Source organism: Leptodactylus fuscus, chromosome 5 (assembly GCF_031893055.1).
Source record: "Leptodactylus fuscus isolate aLepFus1 chromosome 5, aLepFus1.hap2, whole genome shotgun sequence".
In the NCBI taxonomy this organism is placed as follows: Eukaryota; Metazoa; Chordata; class Amphibia; order Anura; family Leptodactylidae; genus Leptodactylus; species Leptodactylus fuscus.
The window spans coordinates 19037365-19061373 of NC_134269.1; the positions used below are offsets into that span (position 1 = coordinate 19037365).

Consider the following 24009-nt stretch of genomic DNA (forward strand, 5'->3'; position numbering starts at 1 on the left):
GACCCCATAGACTATAATGGGGTCCATGTGCTTGGCGCCAGATCTCCGCAAGGATCATGGAAAGGAAAGTAGTTCACAATCTACTTTTCTGTCCACATGTTCCGTGCGGACAGCGTGCTGCAAACACACGGACTCCATTATAGTCTATAGAGTCTGTGTGCTTTCACTGCACACCGCTTGCAGTTGCGTTCGGTATTCCGTTCAGCGGGTCCCCAAGCGGTTTCCCTGAACGGAATACCAAACGCAGATGTGAACGAAGGGTAAAGAAGGGGACAGTGAGAACCACGGAAAACTGATCACACAAGCAGTGCTCAGAGAACATTGCAAAGGCTTCGTGCACAATAATAACATCAATGGAAGCGGACTCATTCAAAAACAGCGGTGACGATCAATGAATGAAAGGTATGTCAAAAATAGCCTTTCTAAAAGCTGTGCAAAGATATGCTTAGCTAAAAATTGCTACAGCCAATGATAGACTTCCTTTAATGAGCCAAATTCACAAGTCCAAATTTTAGCCAGATGTCATCTATTGACCAACCTAGAATGTGACATGGAATCGCTGTCAGGGGTCAACTCATTCCACTTACCCTTCACTCAGGCTGCAAATTGAGTGTAAATTGCACATCAGCACCGTCTACCACCATCTACAGATTTCGATGGGGTTAGAAGGGACTTCACTCGCCTATGCCCACATTTCTTTAACAGACAGCTCACACATAATATATCCACAGAGCATACGCGGACCACTGTTATAATGAATGCTTTAATACCAAGAGATACAGCGCTTATATATAAAAAAGACAAACAAGCAAAACAGTTGTAAAATAAAAAGGGAGCAATCTAAAACCTTGTAAGTTATCGTACTTTTGATTCCATGGAGCTTTTAGAGTATAAGATGGCCACTCAAAGATGTGACGTTTTCATGGAATCAGCAGTTTTTGTAATGACCGGCTCATATTCAGACGCCCCCCCCACCCCCACCCCCTTTTCACAAATCCCATCTCGTTCAGATGTTTGTTTTTTTTCAAGGTACCCTGCTCTTCATCAGGTGGGGTTGAAATGTTTATTCCTTGCCTGGAAAAGCTGGGTGACTACAGATCTCTGATGTCAGGATAAGTTCTTGTTATAACCCCCGCTGGCGCACTGCCTTCACTGGTAACAGATACCTGATAAAGCCATAAATCTTGTCTGTCTTCCCTGTAAAAGGGAACTCTGGGACTATCGGTGACAAATCCAAAGGTGACAACGAGAAGATAATAACCCCATAGTCTCCAGTCTGACATCAGGGACTGCTGAGGCCTGGGATTTTGGCTTATCGCTGGTACCCATAATCCATACCTCCCAACCGTCCCGATTTACGCGGGATATTCTCGATTTCGGTGACGTGTCCCGCGGTCCCGGTTGGAGGGAGGTATGTCCCGATTTCAACTCAGATCTGTGTCTGGAGGACGCAGATCTGAGTTGAATACATACGCGACTAAAGCAAGGAGCTGTCACAGCTCAGCTCCTTGCTTTGCCGCTGCACTCCGGCTAGTGGCTGTGTAGGCGCGATGCGATGACGTCACATCGTGCCTACAACTGTGTTAGTGAGACTGCGGAGAGAGTGGCGGGGGAGCGAGGAAAAGGTGAGTGTAATGTGTAGACATTGAGGTGGAACATGAAACGGGGCAGATGAAGGAGGGGACAGCATGACACTGGGGGCAGAGATGGGGGGTCATGAATCTGGGGGCAGAGATGGAGGGGACATGAATCTGGGGGCAGAGATGGAGAGACATGAATCTGGGGGCAGAGATGGGGGGGACATGAATCTGTGGGCAGAGATGGGGGGACATGAATCTGGGGGCAGAGATGGGGGGACATGAATCTGGGGCCAGAGATGGGGGGACATGAAGCTGGGGGCAAAGATGTGGGGGACATGAACCTGGGGGCAGAGATGGGGGGGACATGAATCTGGGGGCAGAGATGGGGGGGACATGAATCTGGGGGCAGAGGTGGGGGGACATGAATCTGGGGGCAGGGATGGGGGGACATGAAGCTGGGGGCAAAGATGTGGGGGACATGAATCTGGGGGCAGAGATGGAGGGGACATGAATCTGGGGGCAGAGATGGAGGGGCATGAAACTGGGGGCAGAGATGGAGAGACATGAATCTGGGGGCAGAGATGGGGGGGACATGAATCTGTGGGCAGAGATGGGGGGACATGAATCTGGGGCAGAGATGGAGGGGACATGAATCTGGGGGCAGAGATGGAGGGGACATGAAACTGGGGGCAGAGATGGAGAGACATGAATCTGGGGGCAGAGATGGGGGGACATGAATCTGGGGGCAGAAGTGGGGGGACATGAATCTGGGGCAGGGATGGGGGGACATGAAGCTGGGGGCAAAGATGTGGGGGACATGAATCTGGGGGCAGAGATGGAGGGGACATGAATCTTGGGGCAGAGATGGAGGGGACATGAATCTGGGGGCAGAGATGGAGGGGACATGAAACTGGGGGCAGAGATGGACGGACATGAATCTGGGGGCAGAGATGGGGGAACATTAATCTGGGGGAAGAGATGGAGGACATGAAACTGGGGACAGAGATGGGAGGACATGAAACTGGGGCAGAGATGGAGGGGACATGAATCTGGGGGCAGAGATGGAGGGGAACATTAATCTGGGGGCAGAGATGGAGGGGACATGAAACTGGGGGCAGATGAAGGGTGTATATGAAACTGGGAGAGAGATAGAGGGGGGACATATAATTTATGGGTGACTGTAGGAGGATTATACTGTGTGGGGGCACATGAAAAGTGAATGAGAATGGGCGGAGTCAACATAAAAGCGGGCGGAGCTAAATTTGCTGCGGCGCGCATAGCGCGCTGTACATTTTGTCCCTCTTTCAGTTCTTCAAAAGTTGGTAGGTATTCATAATCCTCCTCCTCTTCTAACACAATTCGGATGGGGGATTTATCAAGAATGGCATTTTGTATGTCCTACACCAGCGGAGGATGTGCCTGATTTATGGTGAGGTATAGAGGAGCCTCTAGGGGGCCAAGCACCTACACAGACATCTACACCAGTGACGGACCTCCACTGAGTACAAGTTACCCCCTATCCTGTAGGAGAGGGGTCTCTTCTCACTTCAAATAATCGGAAGACCCCATTAATGAAGTAAATGCACAAAGTGGTATTTTTATTGCCAATTTTTTAGTCCAGGAATTGAGGGAGACAGAAATGGCGCAAGTGCAGGATATCAGAGCAGCGTTACCCCTACTAATGGCTGACACGCTTTCCCAATGCTATCCGCCATATTGGTACTCTCATAGCACGCTCGCCTGGCCATGTTACTACCCTCACAGAATCTCAGGTTAATGTAAATTATAATAAAACACGATACAGACAATAAGATCACAAAGTCTATTGTTCTTTTAATGGATTAAAAAAATTAGAAATAGTTACAGAAGTGTAAGAAAAAATATGTGCCTCAACCAAGATGGCCGACTGTGACGGCCGGAAGTGAGGTGGCGGAAGTGCGGATTCCGGGGACTTTGCTCAGGCTGACGGTGTCAGAGAGTCGCTGGGAGGCGGATATTGTGCGCGGTGCAGGAGATGCAGCAGGTGGTCGTTGTGTACGCGGTGCTGGCGGTGCTCGGCTGCCGGGCGGTGGAGGTGAAGAGGCCCCGGGGGGTGTCGTTGTCCAGTGAGTGCGCACTTCATTCATTACCACTGCTAGCTGGATTAGATACCTATTCTGCGTGCTATACCGCTCCCTGACGCTGGGCGGCGCTGTGCTTTGTACTGACAGTGCCGGTTATGCGCTGGACTCAAGCGCTTGTATCTAGTAATGTATTCCGGTCAGATGTCAGTGAGCTGTAGCGCAGCCTGCCGGCTAATCTGTGAACTGCAGCCGGACATCCTCTATAACGCTTCTTCCAGATTTTTCTGTAGCGTAGATGGGCCGGTGATCCCGGAGTATGGAGGAGACCCGGGCAGCACATACAAGCTACCTGCATGCTAGTCTGGCCGGGGGTGCACCCTGTCTATGCCAAGTATCATAGTCACATCTATGGACAGTCCTGCTGGGTCACAAACCTAGCTAGCCACCGCTACACCTCTCATGTCAGCTGTCACCCAGCTCTCTCAGGCTCCTGAATGGCACATACGCTTTTTAATTAGACGACAAACCCAGACTTGCCCTTCAGGAGCCTGAGAAAGCTGGGTGATACCCCCTGCTGCACCTTTAGCATGAGCCGTCACGAAGCTGAATAGTAAATCCACTGACATATTGAATTCTATGTCTGATCTGACCACATAGAGTCAGACTTGCCTTTCAGGAGCCTAGGAAATCTGGGTGACAGCCATTGCTGCACCTCTCGCGTGGGTTGTCACTGAACTTTTCCCAGAATCCACAATGTTAAATCCACTTATTTATTTACACATTACTTAACCCATCCATAAATAGGCAGACGTACCTTTCAGAAGCCCGGGAAAGCTGTGTGATAATAAATGTACAACTGTAGTGGTGATCACAGCACATCTTTTCTCAGCTGGCATTGTCACCCAGATTTCCCAAGCTCTTGAATGACGTGTGAGTCTTTATAATACATAATTAAGCTTATTTGCCGTTCAGGAACCTGGAGAAGATGGGTGACAAATTGTGAGAGGGGTAGCCATGGCTGTGTCAGATATCACACAAACCTGAATGGCAAGTCTGCCTTTTGTTCTGGGTGTACGGGTTGTTACATAATCTGATCTGCCATTCAGGAGCCTGGAAAAGCAGGGTGACAACTCAGGAGAGGTGTAGCTTTAGCAGGTTTGTCTTCCAGGTTTCCCGGATTCTTGTTTGGCCGATCTGCACGGTTGTGTTTGTACAAAGTGTATTTCCTCATAGGTAGGCAGACTTGCCATTCAGGAGAGGACTGAGCGCTGTATTCTGTCACCCAGCTTTCCCAAGAGTGGAAAATGTACTCAGTTCAGCTGCAATACAGCTGCCGTGCTGGTCAGACTTCTGGAAAGCTGGATCAGAGCTGTTGTTGTGGCTGCCGGGCTTATTTATGCGGCTGCGCCCTTAAGTAAGCAGACCTGCCACTCAGGAGCCGGGGAAAGCTGAGTGTGACGTAATAGCTGAATGTGAGAACTTTGTGTGACAGATAGATGGCCACCACTACAACACTGGCATGAAATGACACCCAGCTTTTCCAGGTTCCTGAATAGTGAGTGCTGAGTGTACTTCTACATATCTTAGTAGGTTTGCCATTCACGGTCCTGAGAAAGCTGTGTGACACATTTTATGGCCACGGCCCCTTTTCTAGAACTTGTCACCCAGCTTTCTCAGGCTCCTGGTTTGCAAAGCATCTCACATGACCAAGCAGTTATACCATGCAGTATTCAAGGAAAGCTGGGTGACGAGTTCAGTGAGTGCTGTGATGTTAGAGGACGACCCCGGGACCCCCTTTACATACTAGCGGTGTACTGTAACAAAGGGCCGTGTCTTCGCCGCCATATTTATTCGCGCCGCTGAGTCTTTGTCCTCGTTCACACAGATCGCAGCTTCTACGATGAGGCCAAACCTTTCACCTGCCTGGACGGCTCCAGGACCATCCCCTTCGACCGCGTAAACGACGACTATTGCGACTGCGCGGATGGAACCGATGAGCCCGGTAAGATCTGGAGAAGAGAAGACCAAGCAATGTGACTCCTAGTGGTGACTTGTGGTATTACACGGTGTCCAGTCCTATGAAGGAGGATCATGTAATAGAGAGGGGTCCTGAGCACGAGATCTGATTGGACAACCCCTTAAAGGGAACTTTTTATATAAAGTTTTACTTCTGTATATTAGTGACTGTCGTCTGTCTTCCTCCCATCAGGCACCGCTGCCTGCGCCAATGGCAGGTTCCACTGCACCAACGCCGGTTACAAGCCGCAGTACATTCCTTCATCCCGGGTCAATGACGGCATCTGTGGTAAGTGGTGGATGGAATATACGTACGGTATTAGGTGTGTCACCAGGAATACTCACCTGTTACTGAGCAGAGACCCCTGGGATTCTGCAGAGAGTATACAAGCTCTGTATCATCTCTCCTGCTTACAGGCGCCATATCCATGTGCTAAATAGACACCGTGATAGGGGAAGGGATAGGGTTATTGAGGACCAGCTGGGGGGTCTGCACCTGGAACCCCCACAGATCAGCTGTTCGAAGCCACAATGGTGCAATGTCACAATGTCACGTTCACAGCCAGAGACCCATTCATGTTAGGCTGCAATACCAATCACTGCCACTATGCAATACAGGGCACTGTGCTCAATAAGCAGTGAAGAGGTCGCATTGTTCACTCTGCAGTACCAGTGGGGGGCGCTAGATATCAGGTGACTCCTGATGTGATATTGATGACCAATGGTAAGGATAGGTCATCAGTATCCGGATCTAGACAATCCCTTTAATAGATTACAAGTAGGAGAAAGCTGTGTCTGTAGTGATGTCACACCATGGCACCAGGCTGATACATTGGCCAATGAAGTCCTGACCCGCAGAGCTTACACTCCTCTCTCCGCAGATTGCTGTGACACGACCGATGAATATAACAGCGGAGCCCATTGCCAGAACACGTGCAGGTGAGGCTTTTCCCGCCATGGTTGAGGTTTTGTTGGTACCTTTTGGGGTTTTGCTTCTCCATCTTCTGTGTTTTTCAGGGAGATGGGCAGGAAGGAGCGCGAGGATCTGGAGAAGAAGGCGGAGATGGCGCGGGAGGGCATGCTGCTGAAGCAGAAGTTCATTGAGGAAGCCCGAAAAGGCAGAGAAGAGAAGGAGGTGAGGGAAGGCTCCTACATTGCACCCTCTGTACTGCCCCCTGCTGTGCAAAGCAAGTGCTCATACAGCTGCCCGCACCTCAGTATGGCCATAGACCAGGCCGAGCTGACAGTGAACACTGCTGTGGTAGAGGACTGATCTCTATGCTTTCCTTAGCATATCAGATTAGTGGAGAGGCTGACACCCCGCACCCCCACCGATCAGCTTCTCCTGCAGTCAGAACTAGACCGCTCCCTACTAGTGCGGATGGAAAACTGAGCCTCCGTACCCCAGACTGGCCGCTAATCCGTGTACAAGCTCCCTGCTCAGTACACTGTGCCGGCCTGGCAGCAGTAGCAGCTGATCAGTAGGGGTGCCAAGCACCCGCTAGTTAAATCTTTAGGACCCTTTCTAAGGATAGACAATCAGTATCTAGTCTTGGGCCCCCCTTTAACCAGTTCTGGACTATTCATAGACTATATATGACCGGGCGGTCTACTATTAACCCCTCAAGGATTTACCTTACGCCCTTGTTACAGCTGGGGGTCCGGCCGTATCTACAACTGAAGCCCCTATAGAGAAGCAGCGAAGGTTTATTACCGATGAACGGAAAAAATGTAGCCATTAAAGCTGCAGGTAGCAGAAAGGGTTAAGCTACTTGGGTGTGCATGAGATTAGGGTTTTAAGGTCTATAGGTTTGCACACATATTCTATCCGAAATCTGCCTTGGACTGAGGCCACACATTGCAGGAAAGCTGCTTTTTTGTTGCAGATATGGATTTAGCGGAGGGGGGAAGTATTAAGGAGCTTCCTCTTATATTTCCCTTTCTTTTTGAAGCCCCTCCAGACTTTGTGTGTGGTGCGTATAGGGGGGACCTGTAGTGCGTATAGGGGGGCCTGTAGTGCATATAGGGGGGGCCTGTAGTGCGTATAGGGGGGCCTGTAGTGCGTATAGGGGCGGCCTGTAGTGCGTATAGGGGCGGCCTGTAGTGCGTATAGGGGCGGCCTGTAGTGCGTATAGAGGCGGCCTGTAGTGCGTATAGGGGGGGCCTGTAGTGCGTATAGGGGGGCCTGTAGTGCGTATAGGGGCGGCCTGTAGTGCGTATAGGGGCGGCCTGTAGTGCGTATAGGGGGGGCCTGTAGTGCGTATAGGGGCGGCCTGTAGTGCGTATAGGGGGGGCCTGTAGTGCGTGTAGGGGGGCCTGTAGTGCGTATAGGGGGGGCCTGTAGTGCGTGTAGGGGCGGCCTGTAGTGCGTGTAGGGGCGGCCTGTAGTGCGTATAGGGGGGGCCTGTAGTGCGTGTAGGGGGCTCCTGTAGTGCGTGTAGGGGGGGCCTGTAGTGCGTGTAGGGGGCGCCTGTAGTGCGTATAGGGGGGCCTGTAGTGTGTTTAAGGGGTTTGTAGTGCGTACAGGGGGGTCTGTAGTTTGTATAGGGGGACCTGTAGTGCATATGGGGGGGCCTGTAGTGCGTATATGGGGGGGTCTGTAGTGCGTATAGGGGGAGGCCTGTAGTGCGTATAGGGGGGGCCTGTAGTGCATATAGGGGGGTCCTGTAGTGTGTATAAGGGGTTTGTAGTGTGTATAGGGGGACCTGTAGTGCGTATAGGGGGGCCTGTAGTGTGAATAAGGGGTTTGTAGTGTGTACAGGGGGGTCTGTAGTTTGTATAGGGGGACCTGTAGTGCATATGGGGGGTCCTGTAGTGTGTATAAGGGGTTTGTAGTGTGTATAGGGGGGCCTGTAGTGTGTATAGGGGGACCTGTAGTGTGTGTAGGGGGTCCTGTAGTGTGAATAAGGGGTTTGTAGTGTGTACAGGGGGGTCTGTAGTGTGTATAAGGAGTCTGTAGTGCATACGGGGAGGGGCGGGGGCCTGTAGTGTGCACAGGTCTATAGTATGTACATGTCAGTCTTGCAATATGTAGACATAAGCTGTGTCACACATTTGTGTGGGGCCTTATCCCGAGACGTGACCCGCTGACGGCCATACTTCTTATTCTGTGCACAGCTGAAGCTGCAGGAGCTGGCGGAGAAGAAGCTGAGCATCCAGACACAGGTGGAGACTCTGCGCGCTGAGAAGGAGGCCGCAGAACAACCAGAGAAAGAAGCCAAAGACGCCCACAAGCAGGAGTGGGAAGGTGCTGATCTGCGGCCTCTGGTCTTGTTTCATGGTAACTATACCTGGACCTTGTTCATTTATGGGCTTTCCCTTCTCATATTGCAGCTCGGAGGGAGGCGGAGAAGGCGGCGCAGGACAGGAGACACTCCCTGGAAGTCTTCTCCGAGCTGGACCAGGATGCCGATGGAATGTAAGTGCTAAACATGTCGTCTATGAGTCTCCATGGTTACAGACTACACGTCACGCCTGTCTGTAGTCAGACCTTGCTGTGACATGTATGAATCCTCTAGTCATGTATGTCTGTGTGTTGTGTAGGCTTTCAGTACCGGAGCTGCTCGCCCACTCTGAGCTGGATTCGGATGGAGATGGTTCATTGTCAGACAAGGAAGCCCAGGTGAGGCTCAGGGATGGGCTTAGGGGTTTGTGTGTAAGATGCCTATCACCTGTAGAAAGGATGGAAATGCGCTAGGGCCACCTATAGTCAGCTACCCTGTATGGGCTCATTTACATGAGCACAGAGGGGGCGGATTATGGCGCGGAATCCACCTCATAATCCGCCCCCTCACAATGGTGGTCTATGGAGACCGCTAGCAGAAAAAAGAAGCGAGCTGCCCTATCTTCAGGCGGATTCAATGAGCCGCGGTGTCCGCCTAGCAGCAGCAACCTCCGGAGTTGGCCCATTTATTTGAGCCGACTCAGGAGGGGGAAGCCGCGACAGTCGTGGCAGGTGGGTTTTGACCCGAGAGTGACACAGCTCCCCACGTCACTCTCGGTGCTAAAATCCGCCCCCGTGTGGACTAGCCCTTCTTGAGACGGATTGCGCCTCAGGAAGTCAACAGAAGTGAATGGGAGGCGGAAACCGCGTCACGTTTTTTTGCCAAAAAAACGCAATGCGTTTTTTTAAGATCCATTCACTGACCAAGAGGGAAAAACCGCCTGGCATTTTCTGAAGTGGTTTTTACCAAAAACCACTCCAGAAAATGCTGCCAAAAACTCCTCAAGGTCCAAAAACCTCTTCCTAATTAGGAAGCAGTTTTTTCCGGACCAAATTACGCCACACGTAATTCACATGTGAACTTAGCCTTACCGTGTGGCGTAATTTGGTGCTGAAAAAAAAAAAAAAACGCTTCAGGAATTAGGAAGCGGTTTTTGGACACGGTGAGGCATTTTTTGGAGTGGTTTTTGGTAAAAACCGCCTTTAAAAAACACCAGTCGGTTTTTCCCTCCTGGACAGTGAATGGACCTTAAAAAACTGTGTCGCGGTTTTTGCCAAAAACCGCGACGTGGTTTCCGCCCCCCATTCATTTGTCTTGACTTCCTGAGGTGGTATCCGCCTCAAGAAAGGTCATGTTGCTTCTTTTTTCCGCTAGTGGTCTCCATAGACCACCATTGTGAGGGGACGGATTATGATGTGGATTCTGCGCCATAATCCGCCCCTCTGTGCCCGTGTGAATGAGCCCTAAATCCATGTCCGACCCATTAGCGAGCCCTGATAGATGGCTAGGGGTGTCAGCCAGACCAGAGGTGTCCATCTGTAGGTCTGTATTGGGGTGCAGAGCAGGATACTGGATGGATTGCCGAGATGTCTGACTCGTCCTTGTAGGGAGTCTTGTAGGTAAGGCCACCTCGGAAGACGTGAAGAACTATATACAAGAGAAGCCTGGGCGTCTTCACTAGGCTCCCAGCTGTAATGGCTACTGATCGTTGGCCCCGGATCTCATTCTAGAGACCAATGACCCTATATAAAATGGCGGCACTCGTGCATCACCACAAACCATGTCACCTTGGTCAGCTTCAACAAAGCGGCTTCCAGACAACCAGTTATATACGGGAAGGGTGAAACTGTATCACTCTGTGCTAGGTGTCATGTCGTCTTCTTCCCTGTCTTGTAGGATCTCCTCGGAGGGTCACACTCGGTGGATGTCGCCTCTTTCCAGGAGTCCGTATGGCCACAGATTAAAGAAAAATTCAAGTCGGAGGTAGGCGCTGACGCGAGTATTTTGTGGCCTAGCTTGTGGCTGCTGTGTGACGTTGAGATCTGACTTGTGGTTATAGGGGTTTTCCAGGCATTATTAATTGATGACCTATCCTAAGGACAGGTCATCAATTGAAGACCCGTGGGTGGCCGACACCTAGGACCTCCGTGGATCAGCTGTTTAAAGTGACAGTGCTTTTCCATAAGGGTCCGCTACCACTACATGGGTCATTTTTTCGGCTACATGCTCTGTACCATTCCAGTGAAGGGGCTGAGCGGCGAGATCACGCATGTCCACTAAACAAACTACAATGTTATGCTCATGTTTCTATGAATAGGCTGCAGTGCTCACCTACACACTGCAGTCAAACAGCTGATCGGGAACGGTCCACGGCGTTGGACCCTTGCCGATCTGCAATTGATGACCTACTTTAAGGATTGGTTATCAATTAATAAGCCTGGAAAACCCCTTTGATGTTCTCCAGAGCGACGCTCCTCCATTGCCTTCAGTAGAAGAGGGGATAGAAAGCCACCCAGAAATCCCCCCTGAGGAAGAGGAGGAGGATGATGTAGAAGAGGGAGATGAGGAAGAAGATGATGACGACTCGGATGAATATCACAGGGTGAGCACAGAATTGAAATTCTGCCTACCAGGAGCTAACACTAGGGGGAAGCAGCAGCAATACTGACTATATGATCCAATGGATAATCGGTATCCACTTAGCGCCCCCTGGGGGTGGCTAGTGGTAGCGCTAAATGTTTCATTGCCAAATATGAAGTATTCCCTACAATAAGAGAAAATATGAAACTGCATATAATGGTATATTTCTTTTCCGTGTCTGTATACTAGTTGGTGGGCTGCATGTCTTCTATCCTAGTGTGCAGGTAGATGGGGAAATATTAATTATATTAAGGTTTGTGTTTCATCCAATCCTTGTGTTTAACACAGGCGCCCCCAAGCAAGACAAATGTAGAAGACCAGGAGATGCCTCCGTATGACGAGGCCACCCAGGCGCTGATAGATAGTGAGTGACATTATCCATCATGGAAGTAATAGCAAACTACAATCTCTATCATCCTTCATGAAACTCTTCATATTGTTTGTTTCAGCTGCTGAAGCCGCACGAAGTCAGTACGAAGAAGCAGAGAAGTCCCTGCGAGAAATCGAGGATACAATCAGGTCTGTAGAAACCCAGAGACTATTACCCCTGTAACATCTTATTACAGTAACCCCGCGCCTGATCCTCTTATTACTCTGTAACATCTTATTACAGTAACCCGGCTCCTGATCCTCTTATTACCCCTGTAACATCTTATTACAGTAACCCCGCGCCTGATCCTCTTATTACCCCTGTAACATCTTATTACAGTAACCCGGCTCCTGATCCTCTTATTACCCCTGTAACATCTTATTACAGTAACCCGGCTCCTGATCCTCTTATTACCCTGTAACATCTTATTACAGTAACCCGGCTCCTGATCCTCTTATTACCCCTGTAACATCTTATTACAGTAACCCGGCTCCTGATCCTCTTATTACCCTGTAACATCTTATTACAGTAACCCGGCTCCTGATCCTCTTATTACCCCTGTAACATCTTATTACAGTAACCCGGCTCCTGATCCTCTTATTACCCCTGTAACATCTTATTACAGTAACCCGGCTCCTGATCCTCTTATTACCCTGTAACACCTTATTACAGTAACCCGGCTCCTGATCCTCTTATTACCTCCTGTAACATCTTATTACAGTAACCCCGCGCCTGATCCTCTTATTACCCCTGTAACATCTTATTACAGTAACCCGGCTCCTGATCCTCTTATTACAGTAACCCGGCTCCTGATCCTCTTATTACCCTGTAACATCTTATTACAGTAACCCGGCTCCTGATCCTCTTATTACCCTGTAACATCTTCTTACAGTAACCCGGCTCCTGATCCTCTCATTACCCCTGTAACATCTTATTACAGTAACCCGGCTCCTGATCCTCTCATTACCCTGTAACATCTTATTACAGTAACCCGGCTCCTGATCCTCTTATTACCCTGTAACATCTTATTACAGTAACCCGGCTCCTGATCCTCTTATTACCCTGTAACATCTTCTTACAGTAACCCGGCTCCTGATCCTCTCATTACCCCTGTAACATCTTATTACAGTAACCCGGCTCCTGATCCTCTCATTACCCTGTAACATCTTATTACAGTAACCCGGCTCCTGATCCTCTTATTACCCAGTAACATCTTATTACAGTAACTCGGCTCCTGATCCTCTCATTACCCTGTAACATCTTATTACAGTAACCCGGCTCCTGATCCTCTTATTACCCCTGTAACATCTTATTACAGTAACCCGGCTCCTGATCCTCTTATTACCCTGTAACACCTTATTACAGTAACCCGGCTCCTGATCCTCTTATTACCTCCTGTAACATCTTATTACAGTAACCCGGCTCCTGATCTTTTTATTACCTCCTGTAACATCTTATTACAGTAACCCGGCTCCTGATCCTCTTATTCCCCTGTAACATCTTATTACAGTAATCCGGCTCCTGATCTTTTTATTACCTCCTGTAACATCTTATTACAGTAACCCGGCTCCTGATCCTCTCATTACCCTGTAACATCTTATTACAGTAACCCGGCTCCTGATCCTCTTATTACCCTGTAACATCTTATTACAGTAACCCGGCTCCTGATCCTCTTATTACCCCCTGTAACATCTTATTACAGTAACCCGGCTCCTGATCCTCTTATTACCCTGTAACATCATATTACAGTAACCCGGCTCCTGATCCTCTTATTACCCTGTAACATCTTATTACAGTAACCCGGCTCCTGATCCTCTCATTACCCTGTAACATCTTATTACAGTAACCCGGCTCCTGATCCTCTTATTACCCAGTAACATCTTATTACAGTAACTCGGCTCCTGATCCTCTCATTACCCTGTAACATCTTATTACAGTAACCCGGCTCCTGATCCTCTTATTACCCCTGTAACATCTTCTTACAGTAACCCGGCTCCTGATCCTCTCATTACCCTGTAACATCTTCTTACAGTAACCCGGCTCCTGATCCTCTCATTACCCTGTAACATCTTATTACAGTAACCCGGCTCCTGATCCTCTTATTACCCAGTAACATCTTATTACAGTAACTCGGCTCCTGATCCTCTCATTACCCTGTAACATCTTATTACAGTAACCCGGCTCCTGATCCTCTTATTACCCCTGTAACATCTTATTACAGTAACCCGGCTCCTGATCCTCTTATTACCCTGTAACACCTTATTACAGTAACCCGGCTCCTGATCCTCTTATTACCTCCTGTAACATCTTATTACAGTAACCCGGCTCCTGATCTTTTTATTACCTCCTGTAACATCTTATTACAGTAACCCGGCTCCTGATCCTCTTATTCCCCTGTAACATCTTATTACAGTAATCCGGCTCCTGATCTTTTTATTACCTCCTGTAACATCTTATTACAGTAACCCGGCTCCTGATCCTCTCATTACCCTGTAACATCTTATTACAGTAACCCGGCTCCTGATCCTCTTATTACCCTGTAACATCTTATTACAGTAACCCGGCTCCTGATCCTCTTATTACCCCCTGTAACATCTTATTACAGTAACCCGGCTCCTGATCCTCTTATTACCCTGTAACATCATATTACAGTAACCCGGCTCCTGATCCTCTTATTACCCTGTAACATCTTATTACAGTAACCCGGCTCCTGATCCTCTCATTACCCTGTAACATCTTATTACAGTAACCCGGCTCCTGATCCTCTTATTACCCAGTAACATCTTATTACAGTAACTCGGCTCCTGATCCTCTCATTACCCTGTAACATCTTATTACAGTAACCCGGCTCCTGATCCTCTTATTACCCCTGTAACATCTTCTTACAGTAACCCGGCTCCTGATCCTCTCATTACCCCTGTAACATCTTATTACAGTAACCCGGCTCCTGATCCTCTCATTACCCTGTAACATCTTATTACAGTAACCCGGCTCCTGATCCTCTTATTACCCAGTAACATCTTATTACAGTAACTCGGCTCCTGATCCTCTCATTACCCTGTAACATCTTATTACAGTAACCCGGCTCCTGATCCTCTTATTACCCCTGTAACATCTTATTACAGTAACCCGGCTCCTGATCCTCTTATTACCCTGTAACACCTTATTACAGTAACCCGGCTCCTGATCCTCTTATTACCTCCTGTAACATCTTATTACAGTAACCCGGCTCCTGATCTTTTTATTACCTCCTGTAACATCTTATTACAGTAACCCGGCTCCTGATCCTCTTATTCCCCTGTAACATCTTATTACAGTAATCCGGCTCCTGATCTTTTTATTACCTCTGTAACATCTTATTACAGTAACCCGGCTCCTGATCCTCTCATTACCCTGTAACATCTTATTACAGTAACCCGGCTCCTGATCCTCTTATTACCCAGTAACATCTTATTACAGTAACTCGGCTCCTGATCCTCTCATTACCCTGTAACATCTTATTACAGTAACCCGGCTCCTGATCCTCTTATTACCCCTGTAACATCTTATTACAGTAACCCGGCTCCTGATCCTCTTATTACCCTGTAACACCTTATTACAGTAACCCGGCTCCTGATCCTCTTATTACCTCCTGTAACATCTTATTACAGTAACCCGGCTCCTGATCTTTTTATTACCTCCTGTAACATCTTATTACAGTAACCCGGCTCCTGATCCTCTTATTCCCCTGTAACATCTTATTACAGTAACCCGGCTCCTGATCCTCTTATTACCTCTGTAACATCTTATTACAGTAACCCGGCTCCTGATCCTCTTATTACCCTGTAACATCATATTACAGTAACCCGGCTCCTGATCCTCTTATTACCCTGTAACATCTTATTACAGTAACCCGGCTCCTGATCCTCTTATTACCCTGTAACATCTTATTACAGTAACCCGGCTCCTGATCCTCTTATTACCCTGTAACATCTTATTACAGTAACCCGGCTCCTGATCCTCTTATTACCCTGTAACATCTTATTACAGTAACCCGGCTCCTGATCCTCTTATTACCCTGTAACATCTTATTACAGTAACCCGGCTCCTGATCCTCTTATTACCCCCTGTAACATCTTATTACAGTAACCCGGCTCCTGATCCTCTTATTACCCTGTAACATCTTATTACAGTAACCTGGCTCCTGATCCTCTTATTACCCTGTAACATCTTTTTACAGTAACCCGGCTCCTGATCCTCTTATTACCTTGTTACATCTTATTACTTATTAAAGTAACCCAGCTCCTGATCCCCTTATTACCCCTGAAACATCTTATTACAGTAACCCGGCTCCTGATCCTCTTATTACCCTGTAACATCTTATTACAGTAACCCGACTCCTGATCCTCTTATTACCCCCTGTAACATCTTATTACAGTAACCCGGCTCCTGATCCTCTTATTACCCTGTAACATCTTATTACAGTAACCCGGCTCCTGATCCTCTTATTACCCCCTGTAACATCTTATTACAGTAACCCGGCTCCTGATCCTCTTATTACCCTGTAACATCTTATTACAGTAACCTGGCTCCTGATCCTCTTATTACCCTGTAACATCTTTTTACAGTAACCCGGCTCCTGATCCTCTTATTACCTTGTTACATCTTATTACTTATTAAAGTAACCCAGCTCCTGATCCCCTTATTACCCCTGAAACATCTTATTACAGTAACCCGGCTCCTGATCCTCTTATTACCCTGTAACATCTTATTACAGTAACCCGACTCCTGATCCTCTTATTACCCCCTGTAACATCTTATTACAGTAACCCGGCTCCTGATCCTCTTATTACCCTGTAACATCATATTACAGTAACCCGGCTCCTGATCCTCTTATTACCCCCTGTAACATCTTATTACAGTAACCCGGCTCCTGATCCTCTTATTACCCCCTGTAACATCTTATTACAGTAACCCGGCTCCTGATCCTCTTATTACCCTGTAACATCTTATTACAGTAACCCGACTCCTGATCCTCTTATTACCCCCTGTAACATCTTATTACAGTAACCCGGCTCCTGATCCTCTTATTACCCTGTAACATCATATTACAGTAACCCGGCTCCTGATCCTCTTATTACCCCCTGTAACATCTTATTACAGTAACCCGGCTCCTGATCCTCTTATTACCTATCTCTATAACACTCTCTCCACTCTCTGGTTCAGTCTTGACCTCTCTGTTGTCCTCTGTTTATTTAGGAGTTTGGAGAAGGAGATTTCTCTGGATTTCGGATCACATGGAGAGTTCTCCTATCTTTATGGGCAGTGCTATGAACTTTCCACAAGCGAGTGAGTATTTTGAGATGGGATGAGGGGTTATTAGGAGTATTCTGCTGATGTTCCTGGATGGATACGTTAGCTTTGTGTATATTTCTGTACCATTGGTTGATATTTCTGTGATTTGCTTTTTTAGATATATTTATCGATTGTGTCCATTTAATCGTGTGACACAGAAACCGAAGGTTGGAGGATCAGAGACAAATCTGGGGTAAGAGCATGAGGGTTCGGTAATATTAGGGAGTATACGGAGCAGTTTCAGCGGTCCGGCATGTGTTTCTGATGGTTCTTCTCTCCCACAGAACATGGGGCTTCTGGGCAGGACCAGAAAATGATAAATTCAGTGCGATGAAATATGAGCAGGGAACAGCCTGTTGGCAGGGACCAAACCGATCTACACAGGTGAGTGATGTGAAAGTATCTGCCCCCATGGGGGGGTCACACAGACAGGTGGGAGGACCTATGTGACATGGTGTCTGCCCCTCCAGTGACAGACCTGTAGAATCTTTATATAGCTCCAATCTGTACTGTAGTTTGTATTTTTTTGCCTCCAGGTGGCGCCGTTGTTATGTTGCTATGTACCTGTAGAGAGACACATAACTATTCTGACTTGTGTTTCTATAGGTGAAGCTATACTGTGGTAAAGAGACCGTGGTCACGTCGACATCGGAGCCCAGTCGCTGTGAATACCTCATGGAGTTCTTCACTCCAGCCGCCTGTCAGCAGCCGGCAGAAATCCCACCAGACGAGCATGATGAGCTGTGATACCAGCCAGCAGGTGGCGTATATTGCATTCAAGGGGTTAAATTCTCTTGATCGGACCTTACTATCCCTTTATAGCAGTCAGACCTAGAATTTGGTGATATTTTACCAGTCTGCAGCCACCACTAGAGGGCGCTCAGGTGCTGACTGTAGACAAGTGAATGAATAATAGATCCCAATCTGTGCACATAGGAGATATAGAGATAATCCAGTATAATTCATCAGTGTTCTCTTCTCTTTTGTTCTCTACAGACGTGGATGGCAGGACCCCGAACGAGACTTTAGTGGAACCCCAAGAGCTGTGAATAGTTGGATCAGATGACCTCCCTGGTTCCTCACTATGGTGTCGTCCTCTTCAAACCTCATTCCCTTCTTATCCTGATCTCTGCAGTAAAGGACACTGGCAACCGAAAGACACATTCCATCCACCAACCCTCCCTCCATTGCTGCTGCCTTGCACCACAATCTACATTCTTGGCACTTAAAGGGGTGGTCCATAATTAGAAAATAAGGCCTGGGTTTTTTTTGTTTTTTTTTCTGTACCACCTCTGTTCATGGGTTGTGCCTGGTATCGCAGCTTTAAGTGAATAAGGCTGATCTGCAATACCAGACACAGCCTATAGACAGGGGTGGTGCTGTTTCTTGGAAGACGACTGATCCTTTTTCTCTAAAAATGGATGTCCCCGTATTACAATTCACTGTTCACAGTGGCTGCTACCATGTGTTTCCATGCTAGTGGAGGGATTGTACTGTAGTCAATGTGCATCAAAATACATGTTGGTTTCTATAAAAGCCCGGAGTGTTGTCTATTCTTGCAGAGTTTTGTTCACGTGTTATAATCCAGGGCTGGTTTTCTCATACAATTCAGAAGAAAACTAAACTGTAGAATTCTGATTGCCTGAAGCTGCCACTAGGGGGAGCCTACTGAAGACTGACTATAAGACTATGAGCGTATATACTGCTGATCTGTGCACAACAGAATAGGTCATCAGTAGATGGTTTATGGGGGGGGGTTTCTCACTCCTGGCACCCCCACTAGTCACATCACAACCACTACTCAGGGTTCTTCCGTAATTCAGTTCTATTTGAGCGAATGTCATTGAGGTGCAATACTAAGCAAATACAGTGTGTGGCGCTGTGACTGATATACTACGGCCTCTCCAAACAGGGGTGTCTGGTGTCTGACCTCCACCAATCTCATACTGATGGCCTGTCATCAATAGAAAGATGCTGAAACTTTGCTTTAATGACGGCTGTAGAAATCGATATGTATTGAGCTCCCCCTAGTGGTTGCCATAGAAAACCATGAAATCAATGAAGGCTCGTCGATCAGCTGATTGTGGCGGTGAAATCCACTCCAATATGATACATTGATGGTTTAACCTGCTGGAAACCACTTTAAAGGGGTTATGGAGACTAAGTGCCCAATGGATGGGGGGGGGGGGGGTCTGGCTGCCATGTCCTCCCACGGATCAGGATGGGAGAGGTGACCCAATTTGGACCCCACTGCTATACTACGGATGCAGACAGGATTGCATTTTTGTCACAGACCTTGTCTGTTGTATACAGTTGCTCTTGAGTCCGTCTTCTGTACGGCAGCCACTACCTCCCTCCACCTTGAGTCTCTTAACCCCTTCTGACATCCATGGTAATATTATGGCGTACGCCGGGCCCTTAAAGATGGTTCCTACTGTGCTGCAGAGCGCCTGCCATAGCTACCAAGTCTCTATTGTAATGTACAGCAGAGACCTAGAGGCATCGCAGGCCAGGATCACCCCCAGGTAAAAAAAAAACGAAATCAGCCCCATGGCTGTTCCCCTCTGGTCCCATACCTTTCCAGCTGCAGGCCCCGCTCCCGTACTGAGCCTTATACACATTAGGTATCTCTGTGTCCAAAATTCCTGGTCTAAAAATTTTATAATTTTTTTTTCCATTTTTATTTTTTTTTTCAAAGTTTTAGATATATGTTAAAGGGTTAATTAAAATATAAATAAAACTGTATAAATTTGGTATCTTATTGAAACATAGAATACAGCGACCACCAGAAAAACGGAGCCCACAAGAAGGTCGCACAAATGTAGTTTTTCTCCAATTCCACCTCATTGTGATTTTTATCGCATTTTCCCAGTACATTGTACAGAATAATAAACGCCGCCATCATGAAGAACAATTCACCCCGCAAATACTAAGCCCCTCGTATGGGCCTGTGAATGGGAAAAATAAGGAAATAGATTTTGGAAGGCGGGGAGTCAGAATTTTAAAGGGATTCTACCATTAAAACCTCTTTTTTTGTAGATAAGACGTCGGAGTAGTCTTTAGAAAGGCTATTCGTCTCTTACCTTTAGATGTGATCTCCGCTGCGCTGTTCCTTAGTGATACCGTTTTTTACCGGTATGCAAATTAGTTCTCTCGCAGCGATGGGGGTGGGCCCCAGCGCTGAAAATGCAATGGGGGCATCCCCATACTGCTGCTCGGGAACACAATCCTGTGACGCCTCTATCGTCGGCTGGATCCTCCCCTTCTCTCTCGTCTTCTTCCTGCGTCACCTCCGACGCCTGCGCAGTTGGCTCTGCCAGTGAGACATCAGCAGAGCTGAGTGCGAATGCCGGCCGGCGGCCATTTTTGGGAGGCCGCTCCTGTATTGAACTACAAGAGCGGCCTCCCAAAAATGGCCACTGGCCGGCATGTGCAGTCGGTTCTACTAGTGTCTCACTGGCAGAGGCAACTGCGCAGGCGTCAGAGGTGACGCAGAAGGAAGACGAGAGAGAAGGGGAGGATCCAGCCGAAGATAGAGGCATCGCAGGATCCTGTTCTCGAGCAGCAGTGGGGACGCCCCATCACATTTCCAGTGCGGGGAATCTAAAGGTAAGAGACGAATATCCTTTCTAAAGGCTATAGTGACGTCTTATCTACAAAAAAAAGTATTTAATGGTAGAATCCCTTTAAATTGAGAAATGTCTCTTGGCAGGAAGGGGTTAAAACTGCACTACAAATGAAAGCCCCCCCTGCAGACGACCGACCGTATGACTGGTCAGTGTGCTATCTGGGTTTTTCATTTCTATGGGCTCGTAAACATGATCATGAATTACGCGGTCACATGTGCGGGCCGACAGTTCGGGCTGCAAAATATAGAACTGGTCTTATTGATGTCCGATTGTGCGACTCTGCTTCCACAGCTCCTATTGAATGAAAGTGGCCATGATAGCAAGGGCGGTACATGCGTGTCCCCGGTGCGCCGCTAATGCCGTTCATTCACCGCTGCCGGCTTTAGTCATAATGGCAGGGTCCTATTCTTGTGCGATTTTGTGGCCCTGCTCACGTGGCTCCTACTCATTTAATGAGAGCTCAGGCGACACATTGGGCACATCCACGTGTCCACCATCTGCCACCTGTGCCTTTAATTCGCTCTCTAGCCGGACGCACATGGTCGTCTGTAATATGCTTTGTGTCTCCACGTTATGGGCAAAATATAAGCCTGGGCTCTATGGAGCGTAAACCGACGGCGTGTCCATAAGTATAATTGACATGTTGCCATTTCTAAAACCATGACAGCGTGTATGTTTTTTTTCTGTGGCGGTTTAGTCACTGTGTAGTGGGTGGGATTCTAGCGACGAGAACACGTATTTTGTAAATCGCAGTATTTTGATGATACTTATGGAAACGCCAGCGGTTTCTCTCTAGGTATAAGCAGAAAATCTGCAGAGGAAACCTGTGAACTTACTGTGAGAAGCGCTGCTGGGGAACCTGCAATGCGTTACTGAGGGCGGGTTCACATCAGCGCCCGGTCTCCAGTTTAGCCAGTCCGTCAGGTTTCTGTCTTCTGCCCCGCGAAACTGTACAGGAGATGGAAACCCGGCGGTCGGTTTTCAAACCCATTCACTTGAATGGGTTTGCAGACGTGGCCGCTTTTGTGTGCGTCTTCTTCCTATTCGCAGAGAAACCGTTTTTTTTTTTTGTTTTTTTTTTGCAGCCGGTCACAAAGTCGGACATTTTTAAAGAAAACGGTTTCCCCCGCGGAGAGGCACAAGACGGACATAGGCGGTCACCTCTGCGAACCCATTCAAGTGAATGGGTTTGTAAACTGACCGCCAGGTTTCTGTTTCCTGTCCAGTTTCGCGGGGCAGAAGACGGAACCCAGACGGATTGGCTAAACTGGAGACAGGGCGCCGATGTGAACCCGCCCTGACGTAGTTCTTCCTGCAGCACATTTTTGATATAGGACACTACGTGGGCCCCGGCCTTAAAGGGGTTTTCTCTGTTTCTAGTCCCATAAACTTTGAATTGAGCTGCAATACGCACGGGGGGCTTAGGACCCCTATTCTGATGATCAGTGGGGATCCCAATAACTAGGTGTCAGTGGTCTTCTTCGGACAGTTCCTTCCTTCAGTTGCTTATGTGAGTCTTCTTACCCCATGCCTAGAGATGAGCAAACCAGACCCATTGTTGAGTCAATTTTTGGTGCAATTTACCCTATAAAATCAGCCCCCCTCTGATCCTGTGAATGAACGGGTCATAGCAGCTGCTGGTATGTTTCCCCACACACAGTTGTGTGGCCAGGGGGCGCTGTTGTGCAAGAAAAAATATACTTTAGTGGCTGCAGTGCCGAATTATCAATAGGAATCTGAAGGACCCCACTAATAATAAAGTGATGTTTTGGGGTTTTGTTTTTTTTTTTGTTTTTTTTTTAACCCTTTCCTGACATCTGCCATAATATTACGGTGGATGGCCACGTCATTAAATATTTATGATGTATTATACACTAGAGACTCAGCCGTATTGTCCACACTGGTCGTGGGCATTAACCCCCCCCCCCCCCCCCCTAGAGATGCTGAGGCACCATTTTACCAATGGCCCATGGGTGCTGCCATATATCTTGTAGGATCACTGTCCCCCATATTGAGATTCGGCAACGCGGTCCGTTGCCTACACAACCTATTGAAGGCTCCCAGGCCTGTTCAGTATAGTTCTAATACAGGCTGTGCTAGACAATATACTGCAGTGCATCAGCATTGTACTATATTGTCCTGGTGATCAGACCCCTAAGGGTCCCCCTAAAAATAATAGTTAAAAAAATAAACAACCCCCCTTTCCCCAGAACAAATATAAAAATTAATCTGAACTACAAACTTCAAAAAAAAAAAAAAAATTCTCATGTGTTGAAAAAAAATCCAATGACCTGAATTTTTTTTTTTCTGTTTTGCCTCCCCCAAAAAATTGAATAAAAAGTGATCAAAACATCCTACGTTCCCCAAATTGGTAGAAATAATTTAGAAATATTTTTTTCAAATTCTGGAATTTCAGGGCAACGCGGTGGCTCAGTGGTTAGCACTGTAGCCTTGCAGCGGTGGAGTCCTGGGTTTGCATCCCGCCAGGAACAACATCTGCGAGGAGTTTGTATGTTCTCCCTGTGTTTGCGTGGATTTCCTCCCATTCTACAAAGACATACTGATATATATATATATATGTAGAAATGTAAAATATGGCTGCGGCGAGTAGGGGGTTAAAGTAGTGCGTTTTAACCTGTGGTACGCGTTTCGCTTTGTCAAAAAGAGGAGTGGTCAAACCAAAAATTTTTACTACCCTCTTCACATCAAAGCATCACTGTTACGTCCCATGTCCCCAAACTCCTCCTCCACAGACCCCAGATAAAGGGGTCTGCCAGGGTTACATTGTGGTGTCCCTGACATCTGACGTAACAGCTGACAGAGACTCCAAACAAAACCTTATTATGTTAACATTCATACCTGATCACTACTTTGTGGGGTCTTGGTTGGAACTTTTTTTTACTAGGGGGCACTACGCTTGAAAAGGTGAAAAAACACTATTTTAGGGAATATCTTCACATAGAATAGGCATCTTTCGGGTGTACAAGCCAAGAGGTCACAGGTGACCAGGAAAAGACTCTTGGGCAAGCTGAGCTCATGGGTCACAGATACGGAACGGAAGTTGCAGGTCAACTGAGATCAAATATGGGAATAAAAATAAAAACCCCACCATAGTCAGTACATTCTAGGACTGCTATTGAAAGGTGATGTATG

At 47.7% G+C, this 24009-nt stretch overlaps 1 protein-coding gene across 1 annotated transcript; it reads left to right on the top strand.

The window, feature by feature from the left end:
* Window positions 1-3542: 3542 nt before the first annotated feature.
* Window positions 3543-18746, top strand: PRKCSH (PRKCSH beta subunit of glucosidase II). Its single transcript, XM_075272554.1, has 17 exons — window positions 3543-3685; window positions 5529-5645; window positions 5853-5948; window positions 6541-6598; window positions 6677-6794; window positions 8777-8906; window positions 8993-9077; window positions 9203-9281; window positions 10780-10866; window positions 11348-11485; window positions 11812-11887; window positions 11973-12042; window positions 17132-17221; window positions 17346-17420; window positions 17512-17611; window positions 17834-17987; window positions 18224-18746. Exons 1-16 carry the CDS (start codon window positions 3595-3597, stop codon window positions 17972-17974), a joined length of 1551 nt encoding a protein of 516 aa, XP_075128655.1. The 5' UTR covers window positions 3543-3594; the 3' UTR covers window positions 17975-17987; window positions 18224-18746.
* Window positions 18747-24009: the final 5263 nt, after the last annotated feature.

What these genes read in the sequence shown, in the direction of transcription:
- PRKCSH (XM_075272554.1), top strand. Translation starts at nt 3,595, where the DNA reads ATGCAGCAGGTGGTCGTTGTGTACGCGGTGCTGGCGGTGCTCGGCTGC. An exon ending in CCGGGGGGTGTCGTTGTCCA is followed by an intron (nt 3,686 to 5,528) that starts GTGAGTGCGCAC and finishes TCGTTCACACAG; the next exon opens with ATCGCAGCTTCTACGATGAG. An exon ending in GACCAAACCGATCTACACAG is followed by an intron (nt 17,612 to 17,833) that starts GTGAGTGATGTG and finishes GTGTTTCTATAG; the next exon opens with GTGAAGCTATACTGTGGTAA.